Genomic DNA, 13394 nt, shown 5'->3' on the forward strand with positions numbered 1-13394 from the left:
CACAAAACGGTATTCGCCAATTTAAAATATCAATTTCAACTCTTCAGGCGGAAATAAATGTCTGCTGTTTAAACCTGAAATAGCAATTTGAATTGCTTTCCTATTCCTTGTCTCTTTTGCGACTGAGTCGACAACTTGTTGGATCCCAAGTGTCTACAAATTAACACGTGCGGAAACATGTACTACTCTACAAATATCACACAATAGAGAATCAGAAGGAGCATTATAAAACTGACATGTCATGTCAAGCTGGTGTAATGGTTATCGTACTTGACTCACTGTCTTTAGGTTTTGGTCTCAGATTGTTTTCACTTGCAAGAAGTGAACTGTTTGGAAAAACATAATACGTGCGCGTCTCGGTTTCTGTTGTTTTTTTGTTTGTTTGTTTACTTCATTTTTTTAAAAGAAATTTAACATTACATTTAATACCGGGCCATGTCGGGCACATTTGCCAGTATATCTATTAAAGTAAGAATGTGTGTGTTAGGACACTTCTCAACCTATATACTCAACAAATTTTTGATATGCAGACTTGATAGACGATAGTTCACAAATAAATAAATAAATAAAATATACAAATTACTCATCTCAAAAATATTCCAATAATTAAATAAAATATTTACCATTCGGTACAGACACGACAATGGAAGATCAGATAACAAAAAAAAAAAAAAAAAAAAAAAAGAACTTGGATTTATAAGACTAAAAAATCCAACTTTGATCGCCATTCGGGACCCGTGACACAGTGGATAGAGACGTTGAATTTCTACAGTCCCAGATGAGCACTGTCTGAAGATATCAGTTTCAATCCTATCCAAAACCGGTCAGAGGATTAGTCGGCCAAAACATAATGAGACAACAACAACTATGGAAGGCAGTAATTACTGAGGATGCAGTTAAGAGATTCAGCATTTCTATCCTGTTGCGGTTAACCCTCTGACAAAGGCTAGAGGAATAGTTGGCCGAAACGTCATGAAACAACAACTATAAAGATGAGGATAATCGTCTGCAAATCTATAATATAAAGCTGAACGTCTGTGTGTGTGTCTGGTCACGAATAGGCTCCTATATGGTTGACTATTATAGAAAACTGATAACATATAATGATAGAAGATGTAGCGAGACACAGGAATGGATATGTTTGATCTGGCAGAATGGTGGTTCATTAAAATTGTGGGGTCTGCGTACACGCCTGGTCCACAAAGTATGGAAATAAAAAATTAAAAAACGTTTACAAATGTTTTTGATATAGATGTACATAAGAATACTTTGATAAGTATGTTTTAACTTAAATAGGGATGGTATAATAAAATTGTGGGGTCTGCGTTCGCACTTGGCCTCCATAGAATGGAAATAGGCACAAACTTTAATAAAGACTTTTCATATCTATCTGCGCAAGTATACTTTGATAATTATGTTTCAGTTTGAAGAAATATGGTATAATAAAATTATGGGGTGTTCGTTCATGCCTGACCTCCATAGAATGGAAATATGTCACAAAGTTTAACAAGGTTTTTTAATATAGATCCACAGAATATTGTGAGAAGTGTTTCAGTGTGAACAGGTATGGTATAATAAATTATGGGGTTTATCTATTTTATTTTTACTTTCATTATATTTTGCTTTGGTTTTGATACCCCCAAATTTGAAGCTATCTCTTTACAACCCTTCCTTTTCATAACCTATCATACTTTCATAAATCAGAGTCCATTTTCTGTAGGCTGTTTTTGAACCCCGTCATGACGGGTACTTTTGCTAGTAAAGCATAAAACAGTTGTCCAAAATGTTAAATAAGGTTAAAAAAAAAAAAAAAAAAAAAAAAGGAAACTAACGGTGGGGTGGGAGGGGGGGTCCAAGATCTTACCTGGATTTTCTTCCACCATACGGAAAGCCTCAATGACAGCCCTAACACAGAGTGGGGGTTGAGAAGCGGAAAAACAATATCCAAGGCCTGACAGTCTCTGAAAACAAAATGACGACAATAAGAAAAGTATGATTACCAGGTACACAGACATCAATATGGGTCATATAACAAAAAACATAATTTCAATTAATAATTTCATTAGAGTTGTTAAAATATTGCTACTTTGAAAATTTTTCAATACATTTTTTTTTTTTTAGATACCAAAGCCATATATACTTTGAAAATTTTTCAATACATTTTTTTTTTTAGATACCAAAGCCATATATACTTTGAAAATTTTTCAATACATTTTTTTTTTTAGATACCAAAGCCATATATACTTTGAAAATTTTTCAATACATTTTTTTTTTTTTAGATACCAAAGCCATATATACTTTGAAAATTTTTCAATACATTTTTTTTTTTTTAGATACCAAAGCCATATATACTTTGAAAATTTTTCAATACATTTTTTTTTTTTAGATACCAAAGCCATATATACTGCTCAAAATATTTTCCCTTCATATTATTTGGCATATTCAGACTACTGTTCTTATCTTGAATTTTCATAATTTTTGGATATATTACTATTTTCGACATGACAATTAAGTATGCAATATTGCTTTAGCTTAAAAGGAGATATTTAAAAAATCGATCTGTCGACTGTCTTAACAAGCATCTAGAAATTTTTTAAACCATTGATTGCCATGGCGGAGAACACACATCCCAAGAATCCTACGTTCAAACTCCTCGGCTTAATACGCTTAGATAACATGAATTGGAACAAGTACACAGAAGATACTGCCAAGTTTGCTGAAAAAAAAAAGTGGGCTTTATTCTACCGCATTAGAAAACTTCTTACAACTGCGAGTATCATATTGCTATAGGCCACCATTCATCCACATATGAAGTGCTACTATCACATCGGGGCTGATGCACCAACCACTAGCCTCACCCTCTTAGACAGCACACACAAAAGTTTCCAACCTGATAAATCCCACGCTGTCTGCCAAGCTCCATCCTCTGTCCAATTACTGCACCGTTGCATCCCTTTGTTTGGTTTTAGAAGCACTTTCACGGAATATGCTCCAATAGAATTTACTGCACTCGTACCCACTTCATGGAACTACACCCAACGTAGCAGCAAAATCCCACCCCTTCGCTGTAGAGGTCTCTAGATGATGCCGGAAAATTTTCCACTCAGCTTCTCTTGTCGGACCATTCGCTTTTGGAATTCCCTCCCTGTTCCCCATTTCCCTCAACACAAAGAACATGCAGGAATTTGAACATAAAGAGAACAAGCATCTTGCTGTCTGACTCCCCATGCAGGCTGTCTTTCTATAAATCTGGACCCTATCAGAGTAGCTGCTTACATTTCTGCAGGGTAAACAAAATTTAAAAAAAAATAAATAAATAAAATGTACAGGTTTGGTATGTCGCATATACAATCAGGCATTCGATAAAATAGTAGACCTTTTACTCATTAAAAAACGAGCAAAAGTTATAGCCTGTTGCTTCAGAATGAGTGCTTTATGCCAAGTTGATCGTTGAATATGGTTAAATTTGAGCTCATTTTTGCATTAAATACAAAGTATTTAGTTCTCTCCTACTGCAAGAGCTGTGACACCAGGGTCAGAAAGTGAGATTGAGAAGTCAGCGCTTCTAAGGAGAGATACTCTGATCTGCAAAAAAAGTGCCTGGGCAGCCCTGTTGTCATTTGTCAGGCGATTAGTAATAAACTACCCCTTCCTCAAAAAGAGAAGGCAAAGCCTAGAAGGGTGGACCTCCTAGAACTGCACAGAACCAGCATTACTCCGCAATCAATGGGGGACCAAGTCATTACAGGAACAGTCTTGTCTTTCTCGATTTAGAACGAGTGCTTTATGCCAAATTGGTGGTTTAATATGATTAAATTTGTGCTCATTTTTGCATTAGACATAAATCACTATCAATCCCTAAACTGTACATCAAACAGACACCATAATACTTAGCTTGCTGCACCTTATAGCAAAAGTCCATGCAAAGTTTCAACCAGATCAGCTCAGTAGTTTCTGAGAAAACTTCCAAAGCAAATGTGATACTCTGGTGACTAATCCCTACTCTTCACATTAGACTTTCTGCATAATCACAATGGTGTTTGCTCAGAGATGTACTGGCAATCTCTTTTCACACTGTGTTCTGCAGTCCTGAACGTGCTGCCTCAAAGTTGTGTAAATGAACATGTATGACTGTAACATTTTCAAAGTTCTGTGTAACATTTTCAAAGTTCTGTATTGGCTAACTATTGTGATGTTCCTAAGGTTTTATGCATTCCCTAATTAGCTTAGTAGCCTCTGTCTATTGTTAACGATTTTAAAACTTCTAGAATAAATGTGGTATTGTGGTGAGTAATCACTATTAATCTCTTTTGATCCCGAAATCTGCATCAAACGGATACCATAGTATGTTGCACCTTATCATAGCAAAAGTGCATACAAAATTTCAGCCAGATCGGCCCAGCAGATTCGGAGACAAAGCGGAACGGACAGACAGACAACGAGAACTATAAGATAACTAGCGGTGGGGGGGGGGGTACCCGGCGTTGCCCGGGTGTTTGGAGGTGTGTGTGGTCACCCGGGTGTTTGTGTAAAATAAAAAAAAAAAGTTTTGGTAGGTAAGTATGAGGATCGAACCCGAACCCGAACCCTTGAGGCAAAGTTGAGAATTAAAGTGTGAAAAAAAACTGTGCGACATTAACCACTGGGCCACCACGGAATACTAGCGGAAACACGTTTGAATTTATTTATTTAGAATTGGCAGGTGCACGTTTTAATGACTTAATGAGGTCAACTTTGACTGCAGGGTAGTATTTTATTTACTGAAGGAACGCTTGTTTTATTTTTATTTTCCCAAGATGCTGAGGGGGGGGGGACCAGCTCCCCATAAAAAGGGGATTGTCCAAATTGAATAGCAATTGTCTGATATAAGGAAAATTTCCACATTATCAAATCTGATTGCTTTCGGACATTTCCGGCGATTGCGACTGGAAATTTACCGCCAGAATTAGTGTCGCTTTTATTATACGAAAAAGCCTAATCCACATACAGCGAGCGAAAAATATTGAATATTTATCTTTTCAAAGTTGAGCAAATTAAATAGACACTCGTAGATATTATGATTTATATGTGATATAAAAAGTTTTAAGAAGTTGTGAGCCGATCGACCGCTTTTCAGAAAAAGCCTTTCTTGGACATACACAAAAAGCGAACATACATACATACATTTTCGCTTTTATATATAGATAATGAAGTTAGTCTGCTTCATTATTAATGGATGGATGACTCAAGTATAAAAAAAAAGAAAGAAAAGCAATGAAAGTGAACATTTTATGATGGTTCTTACCTGATGATCAATAATATATTTTGGTCCGACACATATGCCGCCAGTGCTGGCATAAGCATTTTCCAAAGAAGCAGCTAAAAAGTCGATCTCTTCGATCTAAAATCAAACAAAATAGATAAGAAATTGGGTTTAGCATAAAAATGATAACATTAAATGTGGTTCTTGTCCAGAGTTCCATCTATATTAAAAAACAAAAATTAAGAAAAATCTGTACGATGTATGCACCCCTGGACAATACAAAAGTATCATATTCCAAAAATCATATAAATTGATCAAGTAGTTTTATTTTTAAATAAAAAAAATCAAATTTTATGAGTAACTGAGGAGCGACTGTCTTCCTCACCATTCTAAAAACAATCTCATGAAATAAAGGGAGGTAACTCAATAATAATTCAAACTTGCAAGATTTATGTCATAATACCTACAAATTCCTATGAATCACTTAAAAATTATTAATTAAAACTGCTTGATCATTTTACGTGATTTTTGGAATAGGATAATCTCTTCTCATCTGGTGTATATACATTATAGAGTTTTCTTTATTTTGTTTTTTAATATATACAGGAATTCTGAAAAAGAATCTTTAATGCTACTAAAACTAAGCTTTCCTTTAAGAATTGTAAATCTTCTCAACCACTAGATGTGGGGAAAGCGTTCTACTTGAATAGTTTCTTCCTTCAAATTCCATCTCTCTTTCCTGCTTCCTTGACTGTATTAATGCGTAGAAATTTAAATGTTATGCGAACAGATATTTTGCTGCTCAATTTTCTAAGTAGTGCTCATTTAGGCATAGCTTTAAATAGTAACCCTTATCCTCGAATGGCCTCTGGGCCTTGATAAGTGGTGATGCCTATGTAAACGAGCCTTGTTTGGGGGTGATTAAGAGTAAAAGAAAAACATTTTTTAAAGTACTTATTAATGCATCTCATTTGGCTCAGTTCTATATTTAAAATGCGCTGGACACTATTTTCATAGAAATGTTTTTTTTGGGTTTTTTTTTTTACATAAGCATCACCACTTATCAAGGCCCAGAGGCCACTCCAGGATAAGGGTTAAAGAGTGTACAGTAGTCAATTGGATAATAAAGTAAACATTAGTAAGGGAAATGGGAAATTCAATAAATTTGTTAACTTAAGTGGAACGGCTCATCAAGAACTTGTTTACGTTGGACTTGAAGACAATCATATTGTAGTCAGCTGGAAAGCAGGCAAACGGAAGACAGTCCACAAGCGTGCAGTTCTAAGAAAGAAACTTTGTTCCTGGAATCTACATTTAGTTTTAGTCACAGATAAAGAGTGGAGAAAATTATTGATAGTGTTAATCAAGTTATATCTAAAATATATAAATGTGTGTATAGATGCTAACTCAGAAAACAGCAAGTCTTTCCCTTTTGTCAGAAACATCGCTTATTAAATGTGAAATGTGAGGAGTTAATGACAAACGAAGCGAGAGTTATGAAGCTGTCGAAAATAAATCTAAGCTTAACTTTCTACTCTGTTTATAATAGATATTGTGCTCCAGCATTAAATAGCTCATTTTGAAACTTTGAAATGCAATCGCTAAGTGTTTTTTTTTATTTTATTAGATTATGTAAAATTGGATTTTTATTTAGAAAGATTAATGTCAGAATATTAAATAGAGATAGACACGATCTCTTAATTCTTTATAACTCAATAGAGATGCAAATAACTAATGGTTTTTAAGTATAAAATGGTTTTATATTTCATTAAAAATCAATGAGGTTTTATCAGAGAGAATGTAATTTTATGACCACACTAGTAGGAAAACTCAACATTACCCAGACAGAATTGAATGATGATCAACGAATGTTTAATACTCCCATATTTTTATAGTCATCGAAATTGAAGAAATTGCCCATTTTTCAATCAAATTGATTGATTGCCTGCACTAGTTGGGTACCCATCACCGTGAAGTAGGAGGAAGCTTCACATGCATTGACTTAGTCCACAATATATTGTAGTCTACATTGCATTGTAGAGAAGCTGTAGTTAATTTTATAAAATTATTTTTATATATAACGCCTTGAATTAAAATTTTAAATACAAAAATCAAGTATCATGGTTGTGTTCTAAACAGAAACATTTATTTCAAACACACTTCTGCCATATCAAAGAACCTACTGTTGATTTTATATGCTGGGCCTTCCTACTTGTGTATTAATAAAACTTCTCAAATGTACTTGGGATGTTTTTTTTTGTTTTTTGTTTTTTTTACACAGGCATCACCACATTATCAAGGCCAAGAGGCCACTCAAGGATAAGGGTTAAAGAGTGTACAGTAGAAATTGGAAAATATAGTAATCATTAGTAATGAAAATTTGGTAAATTTGATAACTCATGTGGAACGGCTCATCAAGAACTTGTTTACGTTAGACTTGAAGACAACCATATTGTAGTCAGCTGGAAAGCAGGAAAACAGAAGACAATTCCACAGGCGTGCAGTTCTAAGAAAGAAGCTTTGTTCATGGAATCTACGTTTAGGTTTAGGCACAGTGGTCAAAATCGCCTGTTCCTTCTTTCAAGAGATCTTTTCTATTACTAATACTTATCGAAGATGTTCCGCTACAAAGCCTATCTAAGAACACTGCCAGATACATAAAGTACATTTGTGTAAAGTTTCATAATAACTGGCCTAGTCGTTTCAGAGTCCATAGGAAACGAACTCACACACACAAAGTTTCTTTTATATAATAGAGATAAAAACTGTTCAGAGACAAGAATTGAATCTTAAAATTGCAAAGTTTTAGCAATGCTCTGTAAGTCAAATTTTACTAAAATCTTAAGAGAAAAAATTGATAAAATTAAAATTATTCTATTTTGCATTTTTCCTATTAACTATTTAATAAAAGAGATTATTTAAAAAAGGAAACTGTTTAAAAAAAATTGCTTTTAAAAAGGAAATGTTTCAAAAGTTTTTTTTTTTAAATAACCATTTTAAGATTTGAAAACAAAACGGTGTTTAAAAGATATTTTTAAGTGTTTTAAATAAAATAACAGTTAAAAAAGTGCTGTTTTTTTTGCATAATCTGTTTAAAAAAAAGACATTTAAGAACATTTTTAAGAAAAGGAACTGTTTTAAACATTTTAAAAACAAACTGTATTTAAAAAAATACTGCTTTAACTATAACCCCACTCCCTAGTAAGAAAAACTAAACTTACAAATTTATTTTTTCAAATCAAAATGAAAGTAAAACAAAATTTTAAAAAATTGCTTTTAAAAAAGAAATATTTCAAAAACTTTTTTTAATAACTATTTTAAGTTAAAAAAAGAAAAAGCAAAGTGTTTAAAAGATTTTTTTAAGTGTTTTCAATAGAGGAACTGTTAAAAATGTCTTTTTTGTGTATAATCTGGTTAAAAAAGATTTTTTTTAAGGAACTGTTAAAAATGTCTTTTTTGTGTATAATCTGGTTAAAAAAGATTTTTTAAAGGAACTGTTAAAAATGTCTTTTTTGTGTATAATCTGGTTAAAAAAGACACCTAAAAACGTTTTTAAGGAAAGGAACTATTTTAAACATTTTAAAAATGAACTGTTTAAAAAAATACTGCTTGAACCATAACCTCGCTTCCCCCGCATGGAAAACTAAACGCAAAAATTTATTTATTTAAATCAAAATGAAAGCGATTCCTTACCGGAACTCCAAAATGTTCTGTGAGTCCACGACCGGTCTTTCCTAGCACACCAAAGCTAAAGCTTTCTTCCAAAAAGAGACGCACTTTGTACTTATTTTTCAATTCAATAATTTTTGGCAGCGGACAAATGTCTCCATAATTTAGATAAACTCCTTCAACTGCAATGAATTTACGGGTGATTTTTGCCTTTTTAGGATTCTGAAAATAAAACAAAAAAATTCATGAACAATGTTTTGGATTTAAAAATTATATTCTTGGAAAAACACAAAAATGATTGGATGTGATTATTCTGTTTAACAGCATATCATTACTTTTTGGTTTAATTAATGCTGAAACAATTATTATAAACAACTCACAATGAGGTCACAATTGTTGAATTTGCACACAATGAAGAATGCAAGAGAAAACAGGACATTAGAAAAGACTAAGCAGTCAGCATCTCTGCTACAGAATTATCCCACAGGTGTCCAACATGCGGGAGATACTTTCAAGCTCAAATCGGTCTCACAAGTCATCTCTGAACACACAGAACAATTGCATGATCATGGTCATCTTTGCAAGCAATGGACGAACATCATCAGCCTCATATCAACAATTTTGGAGATTATTTAATGCAAAAAGACAATTAATCAAATACAAATTGCCATTGTTACGTACAGAGTGACCCCCCTCCAAAAAAATCTCACAAACAAAATTTTTGATAAATTCACCACCCCCAATCCTCATTTCGTTCAAAATAGACTTTGTAGCCTAGAAGAAACGCTGCGAGCCTGTCTCTGCTCTATCATTATATTCATGGCAAGTGCTTGTCTGATCTCCAATCTATGGTCTCTCCTTGCCAAACTTTCATGAAAAACACTCATCTAGCTGAAACCACTATCGATAATTTCCCCCACTCTTTATCTGTGCCTAAACCTAAACATAGATTCCATGAACAAAGTTTCTTTCTTAAAACTGCATGCCTGTGGAATTCTCTTCTGTTAGCCTGCTTTCCAGATGGCTACAACTTGGCCATCTTCAAGTTTAATGTAAACAAATTCTTGATGAGCCATCCTCTTAATAATACAATTTACTAAATTTCCACTACTAACAATTACTACAATGCTGTCCCAGCCACTCAGTAACCCTTTATCCTCGAGTGGCCTCTGGGCCTTGATTAGTGGTGACTCCTTAAAAAAAAAAAAAAAATTTCCAAGAAAGGTGCTTGACTACATTCGATTTCCAGTTCCTCTAAGACATTTACAGCTAGAACTCATCTTATTGCCACCACTGCAAAGAACTTTTCATTTTTTTTATGTCTAACATCAAATAGAATTGCCATGAACATAGTTTCTTTCTAAGAACTTTCCGTCCATAGAACATACGACTGCAGAATTGCATCCCTGAAAATTATGAAATATTTCAAAAATTCAATGTAATGCTAACAAATCTTTGCCATAAACCGTCTACATAAAAAAGGAAGAAAAAAAGCAACCCTGTAGATTAAATGAAGAGTTTCATTCCACATTCTGTGTTGATTTCAGAGTTTGACAAGATACACCTAAATAACGTCAGATGTTATATCAACTGAAATATGAAAATCCAGATGAAAACGGTAGTTTGAATAATCCAAATAATACGAATTATCAATCCTCATCTCAAACAAATAAATTTCAGTCTCTGCCTGACTTGCCCACCATGTATCAGCTATGAATCTTCAACAGTCTTTGTGTTATCACCATTCAATACTATGGAGGGAGTGGAGCACTTTCGGTTTCATCAACAGTTTTGTCTTTATCTTAAACTAGCGAGGGGTACCCGGCATTGCCCGGGTGTTTGGAGGTGTGTGTGGTTTTGGGTAAATCACAACTCTGGGTTGGGGTTAAAATAATAATAAAAAAAATGTTTTGGTAGGTAAGTATGAGGATCGAACCCGAACCGTTGAGGCAAAGTTGTAAATTAAAGCGTGAAAAAAAAAAAGAGTGCGACGGTTTTAACCATTGGGCCACCACAAGATGCTAACGGAAACACATTTGAATTTATTTAATTACTTGGATTTGGCAGGTGCACGTTTTAATGACTTAATGAGGTCAAGTTTGATTGCGGGATAGTATTTCATTTAGTGCGGGAACGCTTTTTTTTATTTTTATTTTCCCAAGATGTTATAGGAAAAAGACTAACCCACATGCGGCGAACGACGAATATTTATCTTCCCGAAGTCGAGCAAATTAAATAGACAGGCGAGCTCCATTGTTAAATCTGAGACATTACGCTTTACATGTGATATAAAAAGTTTTAAAAAGTTGTTAGGCGACCGACAGCTTCTCCAAAAAAAAGCCTTTCTTGCACATACACAAAAAGCGAACATACATTTTCGCTTTTATACATATAGATATTATGGCTGTTTGTCTCTTGTTAACTACCCACCCCCACCCCCTTGCAAGGAGAAGTAATTTTGACCATTCTATTTATGGGGTCCAAGGGAGCTAACTCTGAACTCTAAATACTACGAGGAGAGGGGGGTTAATCTTTTTTCATGGGTTGTAAAAAATTGAAAACCTATCCATTTAGTTAGAAGCCAGATCTCTCACAACTGGACTAACTGTCAAGAACAGTTGAGGAAGACTGAAAATCTCACTTTTCCAAGGTTTTTAATTACAGGTGAATCACTCTTTTTAAATTCAATTTGATTCAGTAATTAATCTGGTCTCGGTTTTATTAATTATGTATGACAAATTAAGGTATGACAAATGTATGGACAACTGCTCCTGTTGATTCTCTACTTGTGATATTTAAGCACAAAAAATTAAGGCATGACAGATACCTTAATTTGTTTTGGGGGTTTTTTTTCAATAAAAATCTTTGTAATAAGTTTTTTTTAGACGAAAACTTAGAAGAAATATTTTTTTTTTAAAATATGAGTAAAACATAAAAAATTCTCTTGAATAGAAAAACAGTTTGTTAATATTTATCAAAAAAAGAAAAATGACAATAAAAAATAAATATACTAACAAATTATTTAATTACCCCAAAGGTCAGCCTGTCAGTTTGAAAAAACAAAAAAAAAACTGCTCACTTTTTACAAAGATCTTTAGCAAAAAAAAAAAGAAAAAAAGAAGCATGTCAGTTTATCTGCATTAAAATTGATTGATTTCATTGTTCAATCAAATATTTTAACATCTCAAATTATCTCTTGCAAATAAAATTTTTTTTGCTTAGTCGATGCTTGTTATCTCCCTTACATAAGCGTTTCAAACTCCATAAGCACCGTGTCATTATCATTGCCTACCCGTACTACATTACCTTTTGTTCTTCCTTTTGTTGCTGGATAAGCAGTTCCTCAAGATGATCCACGTCGTTGTGTCGGAAATAACGGATTTCGCTACGAGAGGCTAGCAAGCCCTTCTGGATGGAGAAGGAGGCCCCGTCATCGCTAAAGAGGAGAAAAGGGGAAGAAAAACAAAAATTTTTTTTAAACAAGTAGTTTTTTAAATGCATCTAAGCATGCCTATAAGAGTGTCCCACTTATCTCTGGTCAGTTTCCTTTGGAAGTCATTGCCTTAATAAAGATGCAAGATTTGGTATTGTTTAATGAAGACATTAAAAAATGAAAATATCGAAAAAAGGTTATATTGTACACATCCATTTTGAACTGAAGATCTCCGGAAAAAAATTTCACTTAATTTGATCGAGTAGTTTTTTTTTTGTTTTGTTTCTTTACAGTGGAAAAACATGTTTTTATGAGAGCGCGTTGAAGGTAGACATCTTTGAACTTTTTAAATTTTTGTTTGGATTTTCAGAACACGTCATGGGGAGATAACTTAGTTTAAACGCCGACACTCCGCCCCTATTTTTAATACTAGCTTTTCTTCCTAAAAATCGAACCTTTTGCTCGGTATCACAAATTGTTTTTTTCGCTGTAAAAAAAAAAGAAAACTACTTGATGAAATTAAGTAAAATTTTTTTTTTTTGGAGAACTTCATTCCATAACGGATACGTACAATATAAACTGTTTTCGATATTTTCATTTTTTAATGTCTTCATTAAACTGTACAAGTACCCAAGAATGCTCTTGTGGTGTAAGAGCCGTTGATGTTGGGTAAAGCAGCAGCAGCAGCAGTCATATGCAAATGACCAAGCCGGCTGTGCGATGCAACATAACAGCAGAGATAAAAAGGAGTGGTGTTCGAGACATGGAGGATTTGAGACATGTTTGAGACATGCATGAGCATATACGAGCTTTATATAATAGATTAGCAAGGCAATCTGGCGTTGCCTAGGGTTAAAAAAAATAAATAGATGTGAATTATTTAACCACTGCATAAAAGAGAAATTTCTTTCCTTTTTAGGTGACGAGTAAAAAAAAAGAAAAACTTAGAAAGCCTCCAGAGCGCTACTAAAACTAAGTTTGCTCCCACTCTTCTTTGTAGAGAAATGACAATAGTTAAGATATTATAAATTAAATCTGGAGTTAATGTCT

General features: G+C 33.7%; 1 protein-coding gene across 1 annotated transcript in view; it reads right to left on the reverse strand.

Moving 5' to 3' along the window:
- LOC145296868 (serine palmitoyltransferase 1-like) overlaps positions 1-13394 on the reverse strand; it is a 70001-nt gene that overhangs the window by 22971 nt on the left and 33636 nt on the right. Inside the window, exons 7-10 of the mRNA XM_080143002.1 lie at positions 12218-12347; positions 8936-9133; positions 5285-5380; positions 1865-1961 (exon numbers count right to left, since the gene is read on the reverse strand). Of these exons, the coding sequence (XP_079999128.1) occupies positions 1865-1961; positions 5285-5380; positions 8936-9133; positions 12218-12347 (521 nt within the window). The remainder of the gene's footprint in view (positions 1-1864; positions 1962-5284; positions 5381-8935; positions 9134-12217; positions 12348-13394) is intronic.

The sequence above is a fragment of the Euprymna scolopes genome, chromosome 17 (genome assembly GCF_053919585.1).
Source record: "Euprymna scolopes isolate OS-2025 chromosome 17, ASM5391958v1, whole genome shotgun sequence".
NCBI classification, from domain to species: Eukaryota; Metazoa; Mollusca; class Cephalopoda; order Sepiida; family Sepiolidae; genus Euprymna; species Euprymna scolopes.